The 26,589-nt window shown below is 44.1% G+C and overlaps 2 protein-coding genes across 2 annotated transcripts in view; one reads left to right on the forward strand and one right to left on the reverse strand.

Moving 5' to 3' along the window:
• The window catches only part of CFAP92 (cilia and flagella associated protein 92 (putative)), a 303,652-nt gene extending 278,391 nt beyond the window's left edge, over window positions 1–25,261 (forward strand). Inside the window, exons 17-18 of the mRNA XM_073592393.1 lie at window positions 11,095–11,258; window positions 24,847–25,261. Coding sequence (XP_073448494.1) covers window positions 11,095–11,258; window positions 24,847–25,039 — 357 coding nt within the window. The 3' untranslated portion in view covers window positions 25,040–25,261. The remainder of the gene's footprint in view (window positions 1–11,094; window positions 11,259–24,846) is intronic.
• The window catches only part of ACAD9 (acyl-CoA dehydrogenase family member 9), a 189,061-nt gene continuing 187,658 nt past the window's right edge, over window positions 25,187–26,589 (reverse strand). The window contains exon 18 of the mRNA XM_073592394.1: window positions 25,187–25,544. Within this exon, the coding sequence (XP_073448495.1) occupies window positions 25,444–25,544 (101 nt within the window). The 3' untranslated portion in view covers window positions 25,187–25,443. The remainder of the gene's footprint in view (window positions 25,545–26,589) is intronic.

The raw sequence follows: 26,589 nt of genomic DNA on the forward strand, positions 1-26,589 counted from the left end.
CTAAATTGTTCTTTGAACGGGTAATGAGCTCCCTCCTAGCAATAGCAGAAGGCCCTCTCTTGATAGCAGGGGACTTCAACACGGTACTCGACAATTCCATAGACAGGTTCAAGTGTTCTACATTGCCCCCCACACCCCTGTGCTCTTTTCTGGCCCAATTTGATCTGGTGGAGACCTGGAGGTGGAAGCACGCAGACGGGAGGGAGTACTCATGTCAGTCTGAAACGCATGGTACTCTGTCCCGAATAGGCCTATGTTTGGTTTCATCTGAGCTATTGAACAAGGTGACTGAGGCCAGATATCTCCCAAGAGCGGTGTCTGATCATTCCCCTTTAATGGTGGATCTTGCCCTGGGCCCCCCCACCTCATACCGCATGTGGCGACTGAGCCCACTGTGGCTAGCAGATCAGATGGTGGTGGATCAGGGCACAGTGGAAATGAAAGCATATTGGTTACGTAACCGTCAGAGTGTCTCTGTCCCATTGACCTGGGATGCCTTTAAGGCCACCACGCGTGGCATTTTTGCTGCGGCGATTGGGCAGGCCCGTAAGGCATCCCGGTCCAAATTAAAGGACGCGGAGAAGGATCTTAGGGCAGCCGAGGCTGCTTACTCCACCACCCCTTTTCCAGCAACACACAATGCCTGGAAATATAGATCCAGAGACCTGGATCTAGTCCTTTTAGAACGCACTCAGAAGAAATTGCTGTATCAAAACCAGCGAATCTTTGAGTTTGGAGACAAAAATAGCAGATTACTAGCGTATTTATCTAGACCTGATTATCAACCGTGCAGTATCCCAAGAATTAAAAATACAATAGGTACAGTGGTGGAACAGAGTGGGGAAATAGTCGATGCTTTTGTGAAATTTTACTCCTCATTATATGCTACCAAAGCTCACTATACTATTGTAGAACTAGATGACTACTTGGCCGGCATCACGCTACCAAGGCTCCAAGAAGAACAGGCCTCACTCCTTGATGACCCTCTAACGGAGGAGGAGATTGAGAAGCCATGCAGTCCTTTGCCAGAAACAAAACACCGGGACTGGATGGCTTCCCCATAGAATGGTATATACAGTTCAAGGAACTTTTGATACCCCATTTACTGAGAGTTTATAATTTTGCTATAAAAACGGGACAGTTACCACCCTCTATGTCAGAAGCATTGATTGTCCTCATCCCCAAGCCTCATAAAGACCACCTATTGTGTGAGTCATATAGACCAATATCATTAATTAACTCAGATGTCAAGATTCTAGCCAAGGTGCTCGCCCGGAGATTGAACTCAGTTATCACCACCATTATTGGGGCGGATCAGACTGGATTCATTCCAGGACGATCAACATCCATAAATTTACGGAGACTGTTCACAAACTTGCAGGCCACCCATGATGTTGTAGGGAATAGAGCGGTGCTGGCCTTAGATGCGCACAAGGCATTTGACTCGGTCGAATGGCCCTACCTGCTGGAAGTCCTGGCAAAATTTGGGTTTGGAAATACCTTTATCAAGTGGGTTCAACTTTTATATTCACAGCCTACTGCTAGGCTGCGGATAAATACATCAGTAACCGATCCATTCCTGATTAAAAGGGGTACTAGGCAGGGTTGCCCCCTGTCGCCGTTGCTATTTGCAATTGCGATAGAACCTCTGGCGGCACTGATAAGATCCAGTGGGAAAATAAAGGGATTGACGATTGGGGGCCTAGAAGAGAAAGTATCTCTATACGCTGACGACATGTTAATATACCTGGCGGACCCCCAATCGTCTCTCCCAACCCTGCTGGAAATTATTCGACAGTTCGGCCTCTTCTCAGGGTTTCAAGTCAATTGGGACAAATCCCTCATGTTTAAAATAGATCAGGAAGCGGTGTTTACACCCCCTTCCTCCTGCCCGTTACAAATAGTTGACTCTTTCAGATACCTGGGGGTCATGATCCAACATCCTCTGTCCTCCTATAGCAAATATAATCTAGACCCACTTATTAACAGAATGAAGACCACACTGAAGACATGGACCAATCTTCCCTTAACGATCTTAGGTAGGATAAATATCTTTAAAATGATATTCCTCCCACGTTTCCTATACCTCCTATGCAATTCACCAGTATATATCACTAAAACTAAATTTAAGGAGATTGATTCTATCCTTATCGCCTTCATTTGGAAGGGGGGAGCAGTGAGAATTGCAAAAAATACTCTTCAACTGCCGGTGTTGGAGGGAGGATTGGCACTACCATGTCTCCAGACATACTATATAGCCGCACAACTGGTTCATGCCCATTGGTGGTTCTTCCCTGAAGCCAACAATGCGGCTACGTCCCTAGAAGCAGCCATACTCACTTCGTACGAATCCTTACAATATCTGGTTCACCGTCTATCTCTTAGAGGGAAGGAAAGCACTAAAATCCTTGAAATGACTCTACGAATTCTCAAATTAACTAAAATGCTGCCAGATACTGAGCACCGTACCTACTCTCCAAATACTCCATTATGGGGGAACCCAAATCTACAGGAATTCGCCCGTAGGACAGATGGGGAATACTGGTCGAAAAAAGGGGTAAAAACCATAATGCATTTATTCTCAAATAATATGTTTAGGTCATTTGAGGAATTTCGCCAGGACTACCAGCTGCCACGCACAGCCTATTTTCATTACTTGCAAATACGCCACACAGCAACCACCCAGTTTGGGTTGCGTAATGTAACTGTCCGATTATCTCCGCTAGAGCAATTACTAATAGACCCTTCCCATGACAAACTGATCTCCACATACTATAAAACTCTACTGCACACCACAACGCACAGACTCAGTAACACGCTCACTAAGTGGAAAGCTGATATCCCTGAGCTGACGGAGGATATCTGGCAGGACATACTTCCCCTATAGGTCCCCTCTGTCATCTCCTCCAGGGATAGGGTCATACAAACCAAACTATTATACAGAGCATACTTTACGCCATCCTTATTATTTAAACTTAGAAAACTACCATCTGCAAAGTGCTCCAGATGCAGCATTGTGGAGGCCACCTTCTTCCACTTGATGTGGGAATGCACCGAGATCAATCGGTTCTGGTCAGGGGTTACTGCTTTTGTCAGTTCCCTGACCCAATTGCCTAATATCTGCAACCCCCTGAGATGCCTACTAGGATATGTGGACGATGAGAGTATATCTAAAAACAAGCAAACTTTCCTGAGAATTGTATTATTTTATGCCAAAAAATCTATTACTATTCATTGGAAATCACAATCCCCACCTACGATAGCATTCTGGCTGAACATGGTTAATCAGGCTATACCATTATACAAATTAACATACGAAGCCAGAGGATGCCCTAAAAAATTTTACAAAATATGGGGTTTGTGGACTAGCTCTGAAAACACTATTACACCTACCATATAAAGCTAATAAAGAAACTCCAGTCAATGATACCAAGTTTGATGAAAACTGAATAGACATATGCAGCTGTACAATATGAAAACATGTATGCCAAATATATACCATTGTCTGACACTCTGTATTGTAATGAGCAATGTTTGCTCGAAATGTGTGTATTTGTGTTTGTACGTCTGTTTTGTACCACAAAACCAAATAAAAATTTACCTTTAAAAAAAAAAAAAGGAACGCATACATGCCGCAAGATGTACGACGAGTCGCCTCCCCACACCCGTCATCGCATCGCATCGTATCTATAAAATTTAATGAGGATTGGGGATTATACCCTTTCCAAATTACCTAACAACTAGCTTCCTGACACTAATAGTCAACAAGACAATACACAGGTACTCAACAAGACAATACACAGGTACTCAACAAAACAATACACAGGTACTCAACAAAACAATACACAGGCACTCGCAGACCCACGTTCACCCGCAGACCCACGTACAATCACAATACACAAGTACACAATACACAAGTGCTAATGATCCACACACTACTCAGACAACACTCAGGTACTCACACTACACAGGTACTATGACCCCTGTTATAACCTCATGTATTCAACTCTGGTTTTTAACTCACCACTTGGTCCAGTTCCACTTGGTCTAAGTTCCAGCAAACTCAAAGATGAGCAGGCTCACAATGAGATATACAGAAGGTTAAATAGGCCTCAAGCACCTGTGACCAATTACCCACTCCCCTTAATTAGTAGGCTGAAGGAAGGAAAGAAAAAAAAAGCTGTTTAAAAAGTGTCAGAAAAGGTGTTAAAAAGCAACAAGGAAAAGCCCCAAAAAGAACCTAAAAATGCAACCCAGCAATCACCAGCAGTCAAAAAGCAAATTTTTTTAACTCTCCACTAAAGGTCCCCACTGTTTAGCTTCCAACCAGCACTCTGGTAATGTAAATGTCCCCAATAGTGTTCACCCTTACAGCAGTTGCCCCTACCAGAGTAATTCATTACAATGGGCACCACCATCAGACTACCCTCATAAATCAGTTGCCACCATCGGAATGCCCCCTTACATCAGGTGTCCCCAACAGAAGTCCACCTTACAACCAGTTTCTGCATCAGAAGGCCCCCTTACATATGGTGACGAGCTGCAAGATATTATACCTTGCGTCCCGCAGCAGGGGGCGGGGTGTGAACGTGACTTCATGCCTCAACTCGCAGCTCGGCAGGGAGTGGAAGCCAGGAGCCACGGTCAGCAGCAGGGGGCAGGCGCACACGTGATGTCAGTGACTGCAGAGATGTAGCACTACATTGGCGGCCTGACGGTCCGGGCAGGAGCGTTGCTCAGTCTGTGTTCGGACCACGAGCCACCATTTAATGATGGCTGGAATAGACCTAAAGGTCAGGCTCAGCTGGCGGGGACACCCATGCTGTATGGCTTTCTAAGGTGAAGTGTCCCTACCCTACTGGGTCTTTGGCTTAGCTCCACTAATGAGCTCCTAAGTGGGGGATACCTACTATACTACCATAAGGCTTCCTAACTCTTATTTGGTGACTGGCAAGCTCTATCTGAGATTTTTCAAAGGGATATTTCTGGCCTTGAGGGGTGTTGATACTATACGGTACTCATAATCGTTAATTTATGGTTTACTCACCCATCCCCTCTATCAGGATGTCATGGATTAGTGCCATACTACTTGTGATAGAGTTGCCAGATATTCTGGCTACCCTGGAAGGTGGTTTTCCGCTGGTCCAGGTGTTCTATATGGGAAGTGACACCTGTCTGCAGAGGGGAATACCTGCTCCATACTGCCAGGATTCCTCCGCTGGTGGACGCCAGTACTGCGGCCCAAAGGTGACAGAATACCAGCAGAAAAAAGCTCTTCTGACAGCTCCAAACTGCCAGGAGACACCTGCTGGTGGACCTCAGTACTGCACGCCAAATGATCGATATTACCAGCGGAGGGGACCTTTCCTGACAGTACCCCCTCTCGAAGGAGCGACCTCCGGACGCTCCAACTAGCCGTTGCTGGGGAAAGTCCATGGTGTCCAGCTAGGCAGCGGGCATCTCAAGCTGGGCAGCGGGCACTTCAAGCTGGGCAGTGGGCACTTCAAGCTGGGTAGCAGGCAGTGGCACATCGGGGGGCTTCAGTAACCAAAACTGCAGTGTTTATCCTCATGACACAACACAGGAAGCACCTCCATGGTTAACAGAGGACGGAATTAAAATTAGACTTGAGAAACTTAACATTAATAAATCACCGGGACCAGATGGCTTGCATCCGAGGGTACTTAGGGAACTCAGTCAAGTGATTGCCAGACCGTTGTTCCTAATTTTTACAGATAGTCTACTGACTGGAATGGTACCAGCTGATTGGAGAAAAGCCAATGTAGTACCTATATTTAAAAAGGGCCCAAAATACATCCCTGGGAATTACAGACCAGTTAGCCTAACATCGATAGTATGTAAACTCTTGGAGGGGATGATAAGGGACTATATACAGGATTTTAGTAATACGAACGATATCATTAGCAGTAATCAGCATGGATTCATGAAGAATCGTTCTTGCCAAACCAATCTATTAACCTTCTATGAGGAGGTGAGTTGCCATCTAGATAAAGGAAGGCCTGTAGACGTGGTGTATCTGGATTTTGCAAAAGCATTTGACACAGTTCCCCATAAACGTTTACTGTACAAAGTAAGGTCCGTTGGCATGGACCATAGGGTGAGTACATGGATTGAAAACTGGCTACAAGGGCGAGTTCAGAGGGTGGTGATAAATGGGGAGTACTCAGAATGGTCAGGGGTGGGTAGTGGGGTTCCTCAGGGTTCTGTGCTGGGACCAATCCTATTTAATTTGTTCATAAACGATCTGGAGGATGGGATAAACAGTTCAATCTCTGTATTTGCAGACGATACTAAGCTAAGCAGGGCAATAACTTCTCCGCAGGATGTGGAAACCTTGCAAAGACCTGAACAAATTAATGGGTTGGGCGACTACATGGCAAATGAGGTTCAATGTAGAAAAATGGAAAATAATGCATTTGGGTGGCAAAAATATGAATGCAATCTATACACTGGGGGGAGAACCTCTGGGGAATCCAGGATGGAAAAGGACCTGGGGGTCCTAGTAGATGATAGGCTCAGCAATGGCAAGCAATGCCAAGCTGCTGCTAACAAAGCAAACAGAATATTGGCATGCATTAAAAGGGGGATCAACTCCAGAGATAAAACGATAATTCTCCCGCTCTACAAGACTCTGGTCCGGCCGCACCTAGAGTATGCGGTCCAGTTCTGGGCACCAGTCCTCAGGAAGGATGTACTGGAAATGGAGCGAGTACAAAGAAGGGCAACAAAGCTAATAAAGGGTCTGAAGGATCTTAGTTATGAGGAAAGGTTGCGAGCACTGAACTTATTCTCTCTGGAGAAGAGACGCTTGAGAGGGGATATGATTTCAATTTACAAATACCCGACTGGTGACCCCACAATAGGGATAAAACTTTTTCGCAGAAGAGAGTTTACCAAGACTCGTGGCCACTCATTAAAATTAGAAGAAAAGAGGTTTAACCTTAAACTACGTAGAGGGTTCTTTACTGTAAGAGCGGCAAGGATGTGGAATTCCCTTCCACAGGCGGTGGTCTCAGCGGGGAGCATTGATAGCTTCAAGAAACTATTAGATAAGCACCTGAATGACCACAACATACAGGGATATACAATGCAATACTGACACATAATCACACACATAGGTTGGACTTGATGGACTTGTGTCTTTTTTCAACCTCACCTACTATGTAACTACTATGTATCAGGCTGGGTAGCAGACAGGAATACATCAGGTTGGGCAACGGACAGGAACACACCAGGCTGGGCAGCGGGCAGGAACACACCAGGCTGGGCAGCCGACAGGAACACATCAGGCTGGGCAGCGGGCAGGAACACACCAGGCTGGGCAGCGGGCAGGAACACACCAGGCTGGGCAGTGGGCAGGAACACACCAGGCTGGGCAGCGGATAGGAACACATCAGGCTGGGCAGCGGGCAGGAACACACCAGGCTGGGCAGCCGACAGGAACACACCAGACTGGGCAGCGGGCAGGAACACGCCAGGCTGGGCAGCGGGCAGGAACACACCAGGCTGGGCAGCGGACAGGAACACACCAGGCTGGGCAGCGGGCAGGAACACACCAGGCTGGGCAGCGGGCAGGAACACACCAGGCTGGGCAGCGGGCAGGAACACACCAGGCTGGGCAGCCGACAGGGACACACCAGACTGGGCAGCGGGCAGGAACACGCCAGGCTGGGCAGCGGGCAGGAACACACCAGGCTGGGCAGCGGACAGGAACACACCAGGCTGGGCAGCGGGCAGGAACACACCAGGCTGGGCAGCGGGCAGGAACACACCAGGCTGGGCAGCGGGCAGGAACACACCAGGCTGGGCAGCCGACAGGGACACACCAGACTGGGCAGCGGGCAGGAACACACCAAGCTGGGCAGCGGGCAGGAACACACTAGGCTGGGCAGCAGACAGTAACACTTCAATCTGGGCAGCAGGCATGGGCACTTCAAGCTGGGCAGCAGGCACGGGCACTTCAAGCTGGGCAGCAGGCACATCAAGCAGGGCAGCAGGCACGGGCACTTCAAGCTGGGCAGCAGACACAGGCACTTCAAGCTGGGCAGCAGGCACATCAAGCGGGGCAGCAGGCACATAAGGCTGGGCAGCAGGCACGGGCACTTCAAGCTGGGCAGAAGGCACGGGCACTTCAAGATGGGCAGCAGGCACGGACACTTCAAGCTGGGCAGCAGGCACGGGCACTTCAAGCTGGGCAATAGGCACGGGCACTTCAAGCTGGGCAACAGGCACGGGCACTTCAAGCTGGGCAGCAAGCTCCGGGTCATCAGGCTGGGCAGCAGACAGTGGCACATTAGGCTGGAAGGCGGGCACATCAGGCTGGAGAGCGGCACATCAGGCTGGAAAGTAGGCACTGGCACCACCAGCTGGAACACTGGCCCCTCAGGTTGGAACACCTCCGGCTGGAACACTGGCACCTCCGGCTGGAACACCTCCGGCTGGAACACTGGCCCCTTAGGCTGGGACACCTCCGGCTGGAACACTGGCACCTCAGGCTGGAACACTGGCACCTCAGGCTGGAACACTGACCCCTCAGGCTGGAACACCTCCAGCTGGAACACTGGCCCTTCAGGCTGGAACACTGGCACCTCAGGCTGGAACACTGACACCTCAGGCTGGAACACTGACACCTCAGGCTGGAACACTGACCCCTCAGGCTGGAACACCTCCAGCTGGAACACTGGCCCCTCAGGCTGGAACACTGGCACCTCGGGCTGGAACACTGGCCCCTCGGGCTGGAACACTGGCCCCTCGGGCTGGAACACTGGCCCCTCGGGCTGGAACACTGGCCCCTCGGGCTGGAACACTGGCAACTCAGGCTGGAACACTGGCCCCTCAGGCTGGAATGCGGGTACCAGGACATCAGGCTGGAAAGCAGACATCAGGACATCGAATTGGATAACAGGCACTGGGACGTCAGACTGGATAGCAAGCACTGGGACGTCAGACTGGGTTGCAAGCACTGGGACGTTAGACTGGATTGGATTAGCTGGTGCGGAGGCAGGTTGGGTTACTGGCAGGATCGTCTTGGTTGGAAAAAACTTTTGTTTTTTCTTGGGTTTAGTCACTGAGACTCTGTAGGTGGGGGGTGCAGCAAACTGGAAAGGAGGATTGGGATATGGCGGAGAAGAGATAACAGTAGCTGTGGGAAGTTTTTGTGGATTAGTAGGCAGCTGAGAAGAGGCAGGTGGGTTGAATGCAGGATAGGTACAGGGAGCAGAGACCGGATATGAGTATCTGGTTGGGAGCAATGTATACTGAGTTGCAACTGAGTTTGGCGTGGGTGATGGGGAGACAGACTTGTGGGCAGGTAGGTGTCTGACAGTAGAGGTGGTTTGTTGTGGATTGGTTGGGGCTGGTTGTAACATATCAGACCATGCTGAGAGTATGGGTTGGACAAAGGACGGATCACATGCTGCCTGTCTAACAAAGGTCTGTACTGAGTGAATACACTCCAAAAGCTTCTGCTGAGAACAGATGGAATAGTGCTCAAAAAAGCATGCGGAATCATCCTCTAACAGCCACACCAGAGACTCCACCTGATCAGCACTGAAAGGGGGAGAAAAATAATTACTGGTCTTAGGAACACAGGACAAGGCTAGCTCAGCACATATTTGGATCAAAGGCTGCACATCCCCAAACAACATACAGCCCTGGTCAACCAGGGAGTGAGCCAAACGGATGAGCTCAAGTAGCTGGTCATTGGTCCACTCTTTTAGTGACTGGCGGAGATACTCGCCACTTTCTGACGCCAGCAGAGCATAATATGGGATCACGTTGGGATTCATTCCAGCAAAGTCAGCAGAACCAAGATGGTTCCTCTGTACAGCCACTTCTGGTCAGGGATGGCCCTGGTATTGTCATGTACCAGATAAGACCAGAACAATGTGGACTGCAACAGAGGAAACCCAGACGTGTATAAGTGCAAATATAAATGATTTATTAAAGATAAATGAATAAATATAACACAACCACCCTAAATATCACTCAGTGCACCACAACCAATACAAAACAGAACCCCACAAATAATAACAACAGAACAAGTATATACAAGTAAGGGAAATGCCAAGATCATAAACAGAGCCAGGCCAGGGTCGTCAACGGGAGGTCAGCAGCTGGGGAAGGGAAACAAACAGGACAAAGAGAGGATGGATGGATCGCAGGAGGAATGGGTAAGATACAAGGTTCAGGGTCCAGTGTTCAGGTAACAGACAGGGAACAGGATCCACAGGTTCTAGGAATCAGGTTTCAGGAATCAGGATGCAGGCTGCGGGTCAGGGCTCAAGGAAAATACCAGGGCAAGATGAGTGTGCATTTGCCGGGTATTAATAATGCAGCTGCTAATTAAGGTCAGGTGACACCTGTCTGCAGAGGGGAATACCTGCTCCATACTGCCAGGATTCCTCTGCTGGTGGATGCCAGTACTGCGGCCCAAAGGTGACAGAATACCAGCAGAAAAAATCTCTTCTGACAGCTCCAAACTGCCAGGAGACACCTGCTGGTGGACCTCAGTACTGCATGCCAAATGATCAATATAACCAGCAGAGGGGACCTTTCCTGACAGGACTTTTTCTGTCCGCCCTTCATTTTGTGTGGTTCCGCCCAATACCTGGTCTTCGAGGTCAATCAGCACCTACCCAGTATGTCCTGAGGAAACAATTTGTTGTGAAACACATTGACAAGAAAGCAAGGAGGAGTTTATGGACCTGACTTTTTGATACTTATCTAGACTTTTTTGTGCATATTGATGGACTTTCCACTATTCTATATAAAAGGATCCATGCCTCCATGTCTGTAATTGGCATCTGTTGACCTACTGTCTAGTAGAGGGTGTTGCGGTGGTTTTATCGTGTGTGGTTTTAAACAATTTTGTAATAAAGATATATTTTTATACATATTGCCTCGTGTTGTGCCCACAAAGTCCGCCTTTTTTTTTTTGAGAGAGAGAGTTAAGTGTTACTCTCTCAATCCTTTTTTCTTTCTTACTTAGGTGTAATTGTTAGAAATTTAGCTTTTGGTCAAATGAAAGCATTGCATTAATTCTATAATTTGTTTAATTCTTATGACATGCAGCCAATCCCAGCCTTAGCTGTGATGCCGAATTCAGAAGAACATATCAGCAGGGGATTTATTCCTGGGGAGCTCAAAGATCATAGCTTGAAGTGGAGAGACAACATAATCCCACGCCACCACATGGAGCATGAAACACTTCAGCAACTGAGAGGAAAAGACTTTGAGTAAGTTCAGTTTCTCCATTCACAATAGTGTAATTAATCACAGAAACATTGTTCTGGTTCCCATTCAGAAACATGACTTCTACTCCTGAAGTGGCCTCCAGTGGGTGCTGATATCAGATAGACAAAATGACATTGTAATTGGTTGATGATCTGAAGCAAAGGAGATTATGAATGCATCTGACAGGTTAAAGGAAACTTGTAAAAGAAATGCAGGCGACCATTATGGACCATCATCAAAAATGCATTTCCCTAGACATCAAAGCTTTGAGTCACTGACCTAAAACATGCAGTCAAGAGTGAACTGCTTGTCTGCATACATGTTACAGATCAATAGTGAGGAATGTTTTTAAACCATTGGATCAGCAGGCATGTACAGTATCTCACAAAAGTTAGTCCACACCTCACATTTTTGTAAATATTTTATTACATCTTTTCATGTGACAACACTGAAGACATTACACTTTGCTACAATGTAAAGTAGTACAGCTTGTATAACAGCGTAAATTAGTTGTCCCCTCAAAATAACAACACACAGCCAGTAATGTCTAAACCGCTGGCAACAAAAGTGAGTACACCCCTAAGTGAAAATGTCCAAATTGGGTCCAATTAACCATTTTCCTTCCCTGGTGTCCTGTGACTCATTAGTGTCACAAGGTCTCAGGTGTGAATGGGGAGCAGGTGTGTTACATTTGGTGTTATCGCTCTCATACTGGTCACTGGAAGTTCAACACGGCACCTCATGGCAAAGAACTCTCTGAGGATCTGAAAAAAAAGAATTTTGTTACTCTACTGCATAAAGATGGCCTAGGGAGCCATAAGAAGATTGCCAAGACCCTGAAACTGAGCTGCAGCACGGTGGCCAAGACCATACAACTGTTTAACAGGATAGGTTCCATTTAGAACAGGCTTTGCCATGGTCGACCAAAGAAGTTGAGTGCATGTGCTCAGCATCATATCCAGAGGTTGTCTTTGGGAAACAGACACATAAGTGATGCCGGCACTGGGGAGCTACAGTTCATTGAGGGAACCATGAATGCCAACATGTACTGTGACATACTGAAGCAGAGCATGATCCCCTCCCTTCGGAGACTGGGCCACAGGGCCGTATTCCAACATAACGACCCCAAACACACCTCCAAGCCTGCCTTGCTAAAGAAGCTGAGGGTAAAGGTGATGGACCGGCCAAGCAGGTCTCCAGACCTAAACCCTATTGAGCATCTGTGGGGCATCCTCAAATGGAAAGTGGAGGAGCGCAAGGTCTCTAACATCCACAAGCTCCGTGATGTCATCATGGAAGAGTACTCCAGTGCCAATCTGTGAAGCTCTGGTGAACTCCATGCCCAAGAGGGTTAATGCAGTGCTGGAAAATAATGGTGGCCACACAAAATATTGACACTTTGGCCCAATTTGGACATTTTCACTTGGGGGTGTACTCACATTTTTTGCCAGCGGTGTAGACATTAATGTCTGTGTGTTGAGTTATTTTGAGGGGACAGCAAATTTACACTGTTATACAAGCTGTACACTCACTACTTTACATTGTAGCAAAGTGTCATTTCTTCAGTGTTGTCACATGAAAAGATATAATAAAATAATTACAAAAATGTGAGGGGTGTACATATATATATATATATATATATATATATATATATATACACACAGTATGTCAAGGAACTGGCAATTTTCTGGTGCACTTTAACTCTTTCAGTGTCCGATTTGCCAACTTAAATATTGTTTTTGTATGAGGCTTACATTTGATTGTACAGGTTGGCAAACACATGTGAATGTGTATTATTCTTGTTTTTTTTTCACCTGTGTACCATCGTCTTAAAGAAGAATATTTCTTTAAAGGTGCAACTAGTAAGAAATACAGTAGCAATTCCATTTATAAATAAAATAATGTGTTTATCAAATCATAGCTGACATGGTAATCGGGATACACACAATGATTGGTTGTCCATTGCTGTTTGAGACCTCGAGCCATCAGTCTCATAACTAGTGCACGGTAAAGGGGAATGTAGGGTAAAGTGATATAAAAGTCTTTTTTTTTTTTTTTTTTGTTTAAAAATATGTCATACTTACCTGCTCTGTGCAGTGGCTTTGCACAGAGCAGCCCCGATCCTCCTCTTCTTGGTTCCCTCGCAAGCAGCTTGCTGTGGTGTATCTGAACCGAACTGAGGTGCTGTTTTGTGTGTCCATTCAGACATGGAGCCGTGCCCCCCCCCCTCCTTATTTGCTCACTGACTCTGACTGACAGCAGTGGGAGTCACTGGCGCCCGCTGCTTTGTCTCAGCGAATCAGGAGGGAGAGTCCTGGACAGCCGAGACTCTTATGCAACATCACTGGATCGAGATGGGGCTCAGGTAGGTATTGGGTGGGCTGCTGCACACACGTTTTTTTTGTTTTTTTTTTTATCTTAAAGTGGTTGTAAAGCCATTGTATCTTAATCATACCATCCTCTTTGTTAGATTACATTACTTGTTCCAGTGTCTGGGCTTTATAATAATTAACCCTTTCACTGCCAGGTCTGTAAGAACCTACAGAACTGCTTGCAGGTGGCCAAGTCAGTACACCATACGGACCTCATTTCTCCCTCTCCTATAAGCTCATGGTCACTTCAATGACCATAAACTTATAGCAGAAGTGTTCAGCAGACTCTGCTGAACAATTTTATCACTCTAATCAGCGGATTACAATCCACTGATAAGAGTTATTTAGACTCAAATATGACCACCCACACCGCCGTTTCCCTGTCCCTAGCCTCTCCACCTCCCCCCACTCCCTTTCATCTAGAACTGCTCCCCCCACTCTCCTTTCCTATCCCCTAATCCCCCCAGTAGTGGTTCCCCCCACACCTACCCTCATAAGCCGGCATCCCTCCTCTGCCACTCAAACCAGCTTCAGGTGCTGCATGGGACTTAAAGGGGATCCAGATGTGTTCCCAGCTGCCAGTCAGATCACCCCTGGACTGGCCCTTGTACCCCCGATCCATGCCTGCTCCAAGCGGCATCCCTCCTCCCGCTCCCACCGCCTGCAGCTGCTGACCGGCTTTCAGCTCTGACGAGCTGTCAGACTGGGGAGCCCGGGTGAGGGTGAAGCTGGGGCTTTGTAAACATGTGTTTACCAGCCGCCTCCCTGTAGTACAGTGGGTGCAGGCAGCGATCACTACAGATCACTCCTATATGTCCACTGACAGCTGATCTTAGTAAACTGCGAGTGTTACTATGTGTCAGACTGTCATTTTATGAATGAATGAGGAATCTCTATACATATTCCTTATTTCATTCATGTAAAGTGCTGCAGAGAAAGGGACTATCTTCAGTCCCTTTCTTGGTCTCAAAAAAAGAAATATGAGGGTCTGTTTAGACCCTAATATATCATCAAAGACATAGTAATACCCAGTGGCGGCTGGTGCTAAACTTTTTTTTGGGGGGAGGGGGGCGGGCGTTGCATTCCAATTGACATAAATGGGACTGCTTGTACGGGGATGCATGGAACACCTGCAGGGAAACATGGCCCTCCATGGGTGTACACTTTAGTATGCCACATGTGTCAGACAAATAAAAAACAAAATATGTGGCGCACACTAACCCTAAGAAAGATAAACAAATACGTGCAATAATAATTGACCAACAATTCATAAATCCTAGGTCACAGTAAAAAACAATGAAAAGCAAATAAAAACTATCATAGAATACATACATATAAAGTGCAATTTGCTTAATAATCCAGAAATTCTAGAACACAATATAAGGCAATGGGAATCTATCATCAAGTGCAAATGGTGAATAATATAACCAATAATAAAGAGTGCAATAAAAAATACAAGGTGAAGCATGTAACTCATTCAAAATAGAGTGCAACAAATATTAAAGTGACAATGTGCAAAGAAAAAAGGGGACACACTAGTGTGTGTGATGAATGTCCCAAACGTACAATCAAGTGGCCAGTAAAATTATATATGAATGAATGGAATCCAATAAGCAAATAGTGCAACTCCCAAGAGGTAAGTGTAATCCAATATGCAATATAGTGCAACTCCCAATAACAGCGAGATCCGATCTTCTGATAATGATGGCAGAGAGAAGTGGAAGTCCAAAAGGACAGTCACTGTGATGGAAAGTGTTCCGGATAGATAAGAGTCATCAGATTATACTCCGGAGTGCAACATCTGTTTCCCCCAGCCTCTCACCTGTAGTAGCGGCCCCCAATGGGCCGAATCGAGCATGAACCAACAGGTGAAGCGATCCACAGAGCATCCGGTTGTGATCACAGCGCCCGGGGAGATTCGATATGCAATTCACAATTGGACTCTCCCACCCTCAATATATGCCATGGGATATGTAGTAATGGAAAAAAGGGGGCTCCATAGTGCAGTATTTAAAATTTATTAGCGATAAAAGCAAGTAGTAACTTACATAAAAGATCAGTGATAGCAGCAAAGTGAACAGATGCTTCCGGGTTCGGCCGTACCCTGGAAGCAACGGCACCTAGCTCCTCCCTGACGCGTTGCGTCACTAACACGTGACTTTCTCAAAGGGTCAAGGAGTCAGGTGTCGAACAACCAGTTTATATAATCCCATCCGCTGTAATGATAACAGCGGGTATGCATACGGTGAGCAGAGACGGACCTGCCTCATGTGGAAGGGGCCTTAGAGTAAATTGTTTTTAGTTACAGTTTTGCATACCTTCAGTTTTCACCATTTCACAAAAAGGTACAATTTAAAATGTACAAATATTTGCTATTTATTAACTCAATACAGTTTTAACTTCTATATTAACTAGGAATTTAGCAGGAATTCTGTAAATTTTGCCATGTATGAATCCACCATTAATGATTTTAGTGTATTTTTAGCAAAAATATTGTTTTGATAAACATTTGCACAAATATCGCAGTGCCTTAAAAATCACTACCACCTACTTTTTATTCTACTGCCCATGTGCTTTTGGAAAATTTATGGTTTGGGGGGTCTTTTACAAATTCTGAAAGATGTAAGTGTAAAAGGAAAACCTCAAAATTTTTAGAGAATTTTTTGCGTACGTCCGACTTTCACTATTATTCAAAAAGGTGCAATTTAAAATTTACAAATATTTGTTATTTATTAACTTAATACAGGTTAAGCTTTTATATTTAGTAGGAATTTTGCAAAATTTGCTGTTTATATCTGCTAAATATTGTGAAGCCTTAAAAATCGGTAGCACCTTCTTTTTAATCTACTGGTCCTATACTTTCAGAAAATATATGGTTCTTTTTTTTTTTGGGGGGGGGGGGTGTCTTTAACAAACTCTGAAAGCTGTAAGGGAACAATGAAAACCTTCAGATTTTTAGAGAAATGTGGTTATTGACATTTTTGCGTATGTTCAGTTTTCACCATTTTCACCAAAAGGCGTATTCAAAAATTTAAAAATTACAAATATTTGCTATTTATTAACTCACTACAGGTTAAGCTTATATGTTTAGTAGGAATTTTGTAAAATGTGCTGTGTTTTTATCTGCTAATTATGGTTTTGATAAACATTTTTTTGCGCAGATATCATTGTACCCTAAAAATCAGTAGTACCTTATTTGTATTCTACTGATCATGTGCTTTCAGAAAATAAATGGTTTGGGGGGTCTTTAACAATCTCTGAAAGCTGTAAGTGAAAAATGGCCTAGCCACCTGAGTTTAACCACTTGTCAATCAGCTCACGCCGATACGTCGGCAAAGTGGTACAGAACCGCAAAACGATGTACCCGTATGTCACTGCGTCATCGGCGGCTAGTGGGCGCGCCCGCGGCACGGAGAGGCACACAAACAAGGCATTTCCCTGTTCTGCCTAGCAACATGACAAGGATCTACTGCTCCCAGTGATCGGGAGTAGTGTTCTCTGTAATGTTCTAGTGAGCCCATCCCCCCTACAGTTAGAATATGCTGAGGGAACACAGTTAACCCCTTGATAGCCCCTAGTGTTTAACCCCTTCCCTGCCAGTGACATTTACACGGTAATCAGTGCATTTCTTATAGCACTGATCACTGTATAAATGCCAATGGTTCAAATATAGTGTCAAAAGTGTCCGATTTGTCCCCTGCAATGTTGAAGTCACAATAAAAATCGCAGATCACTGCCATTACTAATAAAAAAAAAATGAATAAAAATGGCATAGATCTATCCCCTATTTTGTAGACGCGATAACTTTTGCGCAAACCAATCAATATACGCTTATTGCGATTTTTTTTTTTAATTTTTTTTTTTTTTACTAAAAATATGTAGAAGAATACATATTGGCCCAAACTGTGGAAGAAATCTGTTTTATATATTTTGGGGGGATATTTACTATAGCAAAAAGTAAAAAATATAGCTTTTTTTTCAAAATTGACGCATTTTTTGTTTATAGCGCAAAAAAATAAAAACCGCAGAGGTGATCAAATACCATCAAAAAAGAGCTCTATTTGTGGGGGGAGAAAAGGACGTCGATTTTGTTTGGGTACAATCTCGCATGACTGCGCAACTGTCAGTTAAAACTACGCAGTGCCTTATCGCAAAAAAGGGCTTGTTCAGGAAGGGGGTAAATCCTTCCGGGCTGAAGTGGTTAAAAAATGGAGCACAGGGCCTGGTAGCGAATGGATTAATAGCGCCTCTCTTTTATCCTGGGCTGACAACTACAGCAGGAGGGCCAAGAAATCCCGCTGACGTCAGCCGGAAGGAGAGAGGCAGGCGGTCATGTGAGTGCCGCTATAAAAATAGGGTGGAAATTTGCATATTTTTTTATAAAGCACACACACACACACACACACAAAGACACAATATTAGCTAACAGAGGGGATGGGTATGTTTATGATACAGTTATAATAGGGGGAGGGAGCAGAGTGTCACTCGCTGACAGGCAGGTGGGGAGCTGCAGGTGACGGAGGCATGTAAACTGACCACATTGTCAGGGATTAGTAGCCATGATAAACTGTGGTCAGTTTACAGGGGGGAGAGTAGAACCAGGCAGGATCAGCCAGGTTTTTTTTTTTTATGATACAGGGGGCCAAATGACACAGTACAAGCACTGTTATTCATGCTTTAAGGGAATAAGATGCATTTCTTTCTTGGGTTACAAACACTTTAAAGCATTAAGATAATAGAAAAAATCTTTCTGCCTTTAGAAACACTTTAACGTACCCTCTTTGTATAAGACATCATAATTCAGGGGAATGTTAATATTAATAATATAGATTATAGATAAAAGGGGCTACTAAGGAAATTCACTTGCTAATTTTTTTTTCCCTCTCCCCTTAACTCTCTGGGGTTGTCGTAAAAAAAAAAAAAAAAAAAACATGCATGTCCAGCATTGTCTGGTGTGATCCAAACCTGCTAGCCAGGTCCAGAGTTGCCATCTTTCTGTCTTACATCATCCAGCCATTGTAATGCATGTGTTGTCAGCCTCTATTTGGGGGGTTGAAGCTCTGGCATGCTTAACCACTTCAGCCCCGGAAGGATTTACCCCCTTCCTGACCAGAGCACTTTTTACAATTTGGCACTGCGTCGCTTTAACTGCTAATTGCGCGGTCATGCAATGCTGTACCCAAACAAAATTTGCGTCCTTTTCTTCCCACAAATAGAGCTTTCTTTTGATGGTATTTGATCACCTCTGCCGTTTTTATTTTTTGCGCTATACACGGAAAAAGACCGAAAATTTTGAAAAAAAATGATATTTTCTACTTTTTGTTATAAAAAAAAATCCAATAAACTCAATTTTAGTCATACATTTAGGCCAAAATGTATTCGGCCACATGGCTTTGGTAAAAAAAATGTCAATAAGTGTATATTTATTGGTTTGCGCAAAAGTTATAGCGCCTACAAACTAGGGTACAGTTTCTGGAATTTACACAGCCTTTAATTTATGACTGCCTATGCCATTTCTTGAGGTGCTAAAATGGCAGGGCAGTACAAAACCCCCACAAATGACCCCATTTTGGAAAGTAGACACCCCAAGGAAATTGCTGAGGCATGTTGAGCCCATTGAATATTCATTTTTTTTTGTCCCAAGTGATTGAATAATGACAAAAAAAAAATTACAAAAAGTTGTCACTAAATGTTATATTGCTCACACAGGCCATGGGCATATGTGGAATTGCACCCCAAAATATATTCAGCTGCTTCTCCTGAGTACGGGGATATCACATGTGTGGGACTTTTTGGGAGCCTAGCCGCGTACGGGGCCCCGAAAACCAATCACTGCCTTCAGGATTTCTAAGGGCGTAAATTTTTGATTTTACTCCTCACTACCCATCACAGTTTTGAAGGCCATAAAATGCCCAGATGGCATAAACCCCCCCCCAAATGACCCCATTTTGGAAAGTAGACACCCCAAGCTATTTGCTTTGAGGCATGTTGAGTCCATGGAATAATTTATATTTTGACACAAGTTGCGGAAAGTAACACATTTTATTTATTTATTTTTTTTGCACAAAGTTGTCACTAAATGATATATTGCTCACACAGGCCATGGGCATATGTGGAATTGCACCCCAAAATACATTTAGCTGCTTCTCCTGAGTATGGGGATACCACACGTGTGGGACTTTTTAGGAGCCTAGCCGCGTACGGGGCCCCGAAAACCAATCACCGCCTTCAGGATTTCTAAGGGTGTAAATTTTTGATTTCACTCTTCACTGCCTATCACAGTTTCGGAGGCCATGGAATGCCCAGGTGGCACAAATCCCCCCCCCCAAATGACCCAATTTTAGAAAGTAGACACCCCAAGCTATTTGCTGAGAGGCATGGTGAGTATTTTGCAGCTCTCATTTGTTTTTGAAAATGATGAAAGACAAGAAAACTTTTTTTTTTTTTTTTTTCTTTTTTCAATTTTCAAAACTTTGTGACAAAAAGTGAGGTCTGCAAAATACTCACTATACCTCTCAGCAAATAGCTTGGGGAGTCTACTTTCCAAAATGGGGTCATTTGGGGTTTTTTTTTTGCCACCTGGGCATTCCATGGCCTCCGAAACTGTGATAGGCAGTGAAGAGTGAAATCAAAAATTTACGCCCTTAGAAATCCTGAAGGCGGTGCTTGGTTTTCGGGGTCCCGTGCGTGGCTAGGCTACCAAAAAGTCCCACACATGTGGTATCCCTGTACTCAGGAGAAGCAACAGAATGTATTTTGGGGTGTAATTTCACATATTCCCATGGCATGTTTGAGCAATATATCATTTAGTGACAACTTTGTGCAAACAAAAAAAAAAAAATTTGTCTCTTTCCCGCAACTTGTGTCACAATATAAAATATTCCATGGACTCGACATGCCTCTCAGCAAATAGCTTGGGGTGTCTACTTTCCAAAATGGGGTCATTTGGGGGGGGGGGGGGGGTTGAACTGTCCTGGCATTTTATGCACATTTAGAAGCTTATGTCACACATCACCCACTCTTCTAACCACTTGAAGACAAAGCCCTTTCTGACACTTTGATTAGATGAAAAAATTATTTTTTTTTGCAAGAAAATTACTTTGAACCCCCAAACATTATATATTTTTTTAAAGCAAATGCCCTACAGATTAAAATGGTGGGTGTTTCATTTTTTTTTTTTTCACACAGTATTTGCGCAGCGATTTTTCAAACGCATTTTTTGGGGAAAAACACACTTTTTTTTAATTTTAATGCACTAAAACACACTATATTGCCCAAATGTTTGATGAAATAAAAAAGATGATCTTAGGCTGAGTACATGGATACCAAACATGACATGCTTTAAAATTGAGCTCAAACGTGCAGTGGCAACAAAATTTAATACATTTTTAAAAGCCTTTAAAAGCCTTTACAGGTTACCACTTTAGATTTACAGAGGAGGTCTACTGCTAAAATTACTGCCCTCGATCTGAGCTTCGCGGTGATACCTCACATGCATGGTGCAGTTGCTGTTTACATTTGACGCCAGACCAACGCTTGTGTTCGCCTTAGCGCGAGAGCAGGGGGGACAGGGGTGCTTTTTTTTTTTTTTTTTCCTTTTATTATTTTTTTATCTTATTTTTAAACTGTTCCTTTCATTTTTTTATTTTTTTTTAATCATTTTTATTGTTATCTCAGGGAATGTAAATATCCCCTATGATAGCAATAGGTAGTGACAGGTACTCTTTTTTGAAAAAATTGGGGTCTATTAGACCCTAGATTTCTCCTCTGCCCTCAAAGCATTTTATCACACCAAGATCGGTGTGATAAAATGCTTCCCCAATTTCCCAATGGCGCTGTTTACATCCGGCGAAATCTAAGTCATAAAATGCTCGTAGCTTCCGGTTTCTTAGGCCAAAGAGATGTTTGGAGCCACTCTGGTCAGCTCTATGGTCAGCTGGCTGAATCACCGGCTGTATTCTCAGGTTCCCTGTTGAGACAGGAGAGCCAGAGAGAAACATGGAAGACGGTGGGGGCACTCCCTCCCACTGCTTGTAAAAGCAGTCTAGAGGCTAATTAGCCGCTAGGATTGCTTTTACATGAAAGCCGACCGCTGGCTGAAAAGAATGATACCAAGATGATACCTAAACCTGCAGGCATCATTCTGGTATAACCACTCAAAATCGTGAATGGTGTACCTAAAGACAAAAAAATGGTTAACAATAAAGCACAGTTAACGGTAAAGTATAAAAAAAATTGCATACCTGAAAAGCAAACATGATAAAACATAATAACAATAAAACATTGCAGAATAGAATACAGTAAAAAAGAGCAGAACAATAGAGAGAGAGAGAGAACAATAAAACGACAACTATTTTTTTTTATTTTATATTTTTGTTTGTGTTTTTTTTTTTTTTTGTAACTGTAACTGGTTCCAGGTTCAGGTCTCTCAAAATGCGATGGCATCTTGGGAGACCCTGTAAAAGTGCGCCTAGTCTGTGCAATGCTGTACCCTACGCTAATACTCAACTAGTGTATGGTAGCGTTCAAAACATTCACCAATGCAAAGACCAGGATTGTCAGGACAGGAGGGACAATAATAGCGGGTGTCACGCCTATATCTGCGCTTGCTGCAGACACAACATCTTTTTGGGGGGGTTCGTTGGGTAGGGGTACTCGGGAGGACATAAAGAAAATGCCTCTCATGCAGCCGACTGCATTTGGTTGGGGATGTGAATGGGGGAATTACGGGCGCTGCAGAAGCGGAGGGTTCCCAAAATTAGGATTGGCGAATGCAGCAGGAAGGGCATTATGGGCACGACGAGCCTGTGTTTGTCTTTTTGGTGGCAGCGGGACACTACTTGTGCTTGCCACCTCACCAGCTTGAACTGCACTTATGGGACTCGCCATGTCACCAAGTGTTACTGCAGTGCTGATTTGACTATGACCGGGGTGTACTAGGCCGCTGTTGCTTGCCAGTTCACCAAAACGCTACCAAAAAAAACTGTTAGCAATCGCAGGGATCAGGCCTGATTCTGCGAATGCTGCAGTTATGCGTTTAGTGACAGTGATCGATCGATACTGCACTTGGGTGGGCTGGGCCGGGCGGAGGGGCAAAACGCAGGTGCTAGCAGGTATCTGGGCTGATCCCGCTAACACTGCGTTTTTGGGAACCCTAAACTGCTGGGGACGCTAGTATAGATCTGATCGGATCAGATATTGATCCGTTCAGATACTATACCACTAAGAGAGGCATATGCTGCGTGCGTGGGTGTTAGCGGTACTGGCGCTAATCTGACGCTGCCTGGGGCGACGCATATCGCCGCCGGGCGATCAGGGGGCTAAACCTTTATTCGGTAATAAACGGCGGGTGCCCTGACACTATAAAAAAATAAACGAACTAACCAGCGTCACCTGTAACGGTTATACGGTGATCAGTGGTGAAAGGGTTAACTAGGGGGCAGTCAAGGGGTTAAAACATTTATTAGATAGTATATGGGGGTCCCTGTCGCTATAAAACGCTGACGGCGAACCTAAATATTTACCTCCCTAACTAGCGTCACCAGTGTCACTAATACAGCGATCAGAAAAATGATCGCTTAGCGACACTGGTGACGGGGGGTGATCAAGGGGTTAAAACTTTATTAGGGGGGGTATCCTAGACCTAAAGGGGGCTAACACTAACTGCCCTACCACACTAACTGTCACAAACCGACACTATGCAGTAATCAGGAAAAAAAAAAAAACTGCTTGGTGTCAGTGTGACAGGGGGGAGGGGTGATCGGAGGGGGATGGGGGGTGTAAAGTATGCCTGGCATGTTCTACTGTGAGGTGTAGTGTTGTGCAACTCACTCAGATGTCTTCTCTCCTCTGCGCCGGAACGGAAACTGCCTAGCCGAGGAGAGATGACATCACATCCTCTGCCTCTGTGTACTACACAGAGGCAGGGGACAATTCTCATTGGCTGGGAGCGATCACGAGGGGGGGGGGGCCACTAATGGATGGCCTCCCCCTCATCTCTGATCGCTGCCAGACCAAAGCCGCCCGCCTCGGCCACCCGCGGGAAGGCAATCACGTACCAGGTACGTGATTTTGCCTGCCCGTGCCATTCTGCCGCAGTATATCTGCGTTAGGCGGTCGGCAAGTGGTTAAAGTGGTTATTAAACCCAAAAGCAAACATTATATTACAGCCTACCATTTCTTAGATGTGATGGCTGCATTTGTTTCCAGGCGTTCTATCTGGTGATATGGTCAATAAGTTTGTTTTTCAAAAGCAACTCTCCAGCAGAATGTATCATTTTAAGAGATGAGACCAACCATTTAACACTGGCAAGGGTGCTTACAATAATCAGCTTTTATGTAAAACCTTCTTCACAAAAGGAAATTAAAGGTGAGCAATAATTGGTTATAAAGTGTGGGCTGAAATGTGGCTTCAATTTGTTAGTGTATCTAAATCTGGTAGTACATCTAACACTCCCTTCCCATCAGATTGACAATACTGCTGTCCAAAGGTGCCCCCTAATGCAGCCACCACAGCTAATGATTGATAAGCTGCAATATATTACATTTTTCGTTTTGGGTTTACTACTGCTTTTATACTTACCTCTCGATGACAGGTGGCTCTTTTCCACTGTTTGCGAATTCAGGATTTGGATGTCACATTGTTTTTTTTTTTACTCTTTATGTACTGGTGGATGATTTGTTGCACCTTAATGAACTGATTTATGAACATTGTTTTTATTTGGTAGGCACAAAATTAAACTGTATTGTGTGTGTGTGTGTATATATATATATAGAGCAAGTGTTTGACCATTCTGATGCAGCCCACATACAATTTTTTCATTCAACCAGCGAGTTGAATGGGATAAAAAAAAATGATTTGATTTCCCCCATCACATATTCATTGTGGATGGGGGAATTCTCCCGCTGTGCCATTGTGTTCTGATGGCAGGGAGCCCCCCCCCCCCCCCCCCCCCCCCATCAGATTTCAATAATCAGTGCTGCCAAAAGCACTAATCAATTAGGAGAAACCAGGGGAGTAGCTAATTGTATAGAAGTCAATTGGTAGATCAACTTCTGCACAAGCAGGGTGCCCATACATGGATCAAAATTCGTCTGGTCCCTGCTGAACTGTCCAAGTTTCGACCCATGTATGGCTGGCTTTTGTTCCTTGCTGTTAGCTCTAAAGCTAAAATGTGTTTCTCTGGATATGAACTAAAAGTGAAATTTTCTCATGCAGCTTACTTTCTACCAGTCATTCATTTCTTCATAAGAGAAGAATCGAGGAAATAACCCAAGAGGAGAAGAACTCATATGTTGTTAGAAAGTCAGACCCACAAAACAGAGGATTTCATGTTACAAAGATGGCAGAAGACTCACAAAACATCATTCAAATCCAGAGCCATGAAGGCTTTCTTCTTCATATACAATAACCTCACGAAGTGTGTACAAGAGCAGCAGTCATTGCCAAATATGACAGAATTATCTAATTGCATTTACGCCTCCTGGGATATCAGGGTACACTGTGTACAGTAAATGTGTCGGTGTTCTTTATAAAATCAGTCAGCTGTTTTTTTACATGTATTTTATTGTTAGAGTGCCAAAACTTTCTTCAGTCCTACACACACACAAGCAGGACTAAGAAAAAATAAAAACCTACGAAAAAAAGGCACAGTGATTTTCTTTTTTTTTGCATTGTATTATTACATTAGAACTTTAAAAAAGTAATAGGGATATTAACTGTACAAAAGTGAATAAACCCCAGCAGAGTTAAAGGTAAATTAACATATTAACAATCAGAGTTTAGAACTGCGCTCTTCTAGTTGTAGCTCAGATTTCAGAATGTTCTGTCCAAAGGGTGGGAACACGTGTACGCGCGGTTCTCCAAGACGTATTTTGCTATCTTGCGAATGCTCTCATCCTGATTTTCAGGAAAGTCTAAGGAAAATTAAATGAGAATCACAGATTATTAAGAGCCTCAGCCCCAGGATAACCACCTTACACCCACCATTCTGACATGTTGGTACATCTAAAAAATTTTTTTTTTTTTTTAAAAGCAGAGACCCTGGTGAATGAAATGGTTTTCACATTTTTTTTTCTGCTGCATATTTGCACAGCCATTTTTAAAAAGTAAATTTGAATGAATTTTACTGCACATAAAACACAACATAATGTACAATTGTTTGCTAAAATATAAGAGATTATGTTACACCGAGTAAATGGATACCCAAGATGTCACACTTTAAAATTGCACAAAATATAGAAATTTCGATAGGCAAAGCTTTAATAGTCTTTACAGGTTACCAGTTTAGAGTTACACAGCAGGGCTAGCAATAGAATTGCTCTCACTCTGACATCACGGTGATATCTCACATGTGTGGTGCGATCACCATTTACGTGTGCCTGCGAAACTTACGCATATGTTCGCATTTTTGTGTGAGCATGGGGGGATTAAATGGCCTTACATTTTTTATTTTGTTTTTTTATTTATTCTATTTAAAAATAAAAAATTGTATCAACTTTATTGTTATCACAAGCAACAAATATCATCCCTTGTAATATCCAGATCAGGGTCAGTGTATTTTAGGCAGCATACCCTTTTTTAATTTAGTATCAGTGTAAGCTAGTGTCAATATCAGTGTATTTTAGGTAGGATACAAAAAAAAACAAACAAAATATGCATCATTGTTTGAGCACTACTATGGCTACAAACATCAAATAATATACACACACAAGGTATTGCAGTGATCATCAGGAGCAGGGAAATTTATTTTGAGTCGTTCTTTGGTGGTAGGACATGGTATTACTAATGGCCCGTACACACGATCTGAAAATCGGATGAAAAATACAGTTTTCTATGCGATCGTAGGATAATCAAATCGTTAGTACAGAGCTTTCTAGAGCCGATCACGACAGTTCATCTGATGTTATTTTATCAGACATGCAAACATTTTTCTTTTAATCAGCACAGTTGTCATCCGAA

Source organism: Aquarana catesbeiana, linkage group LG07 (genome assembly GCF_042186555.1).
Source record: "Aquarana catesbeiana isolate 2022-GZ linkage group LG07, ASM4218655v1, whole genome shotgun sequence".
NCBI lineage: Eukaryota > Metazoa > Chordata > Amphibia > Anura > Ranidae > Aquarana > Aquarana catesbeiana.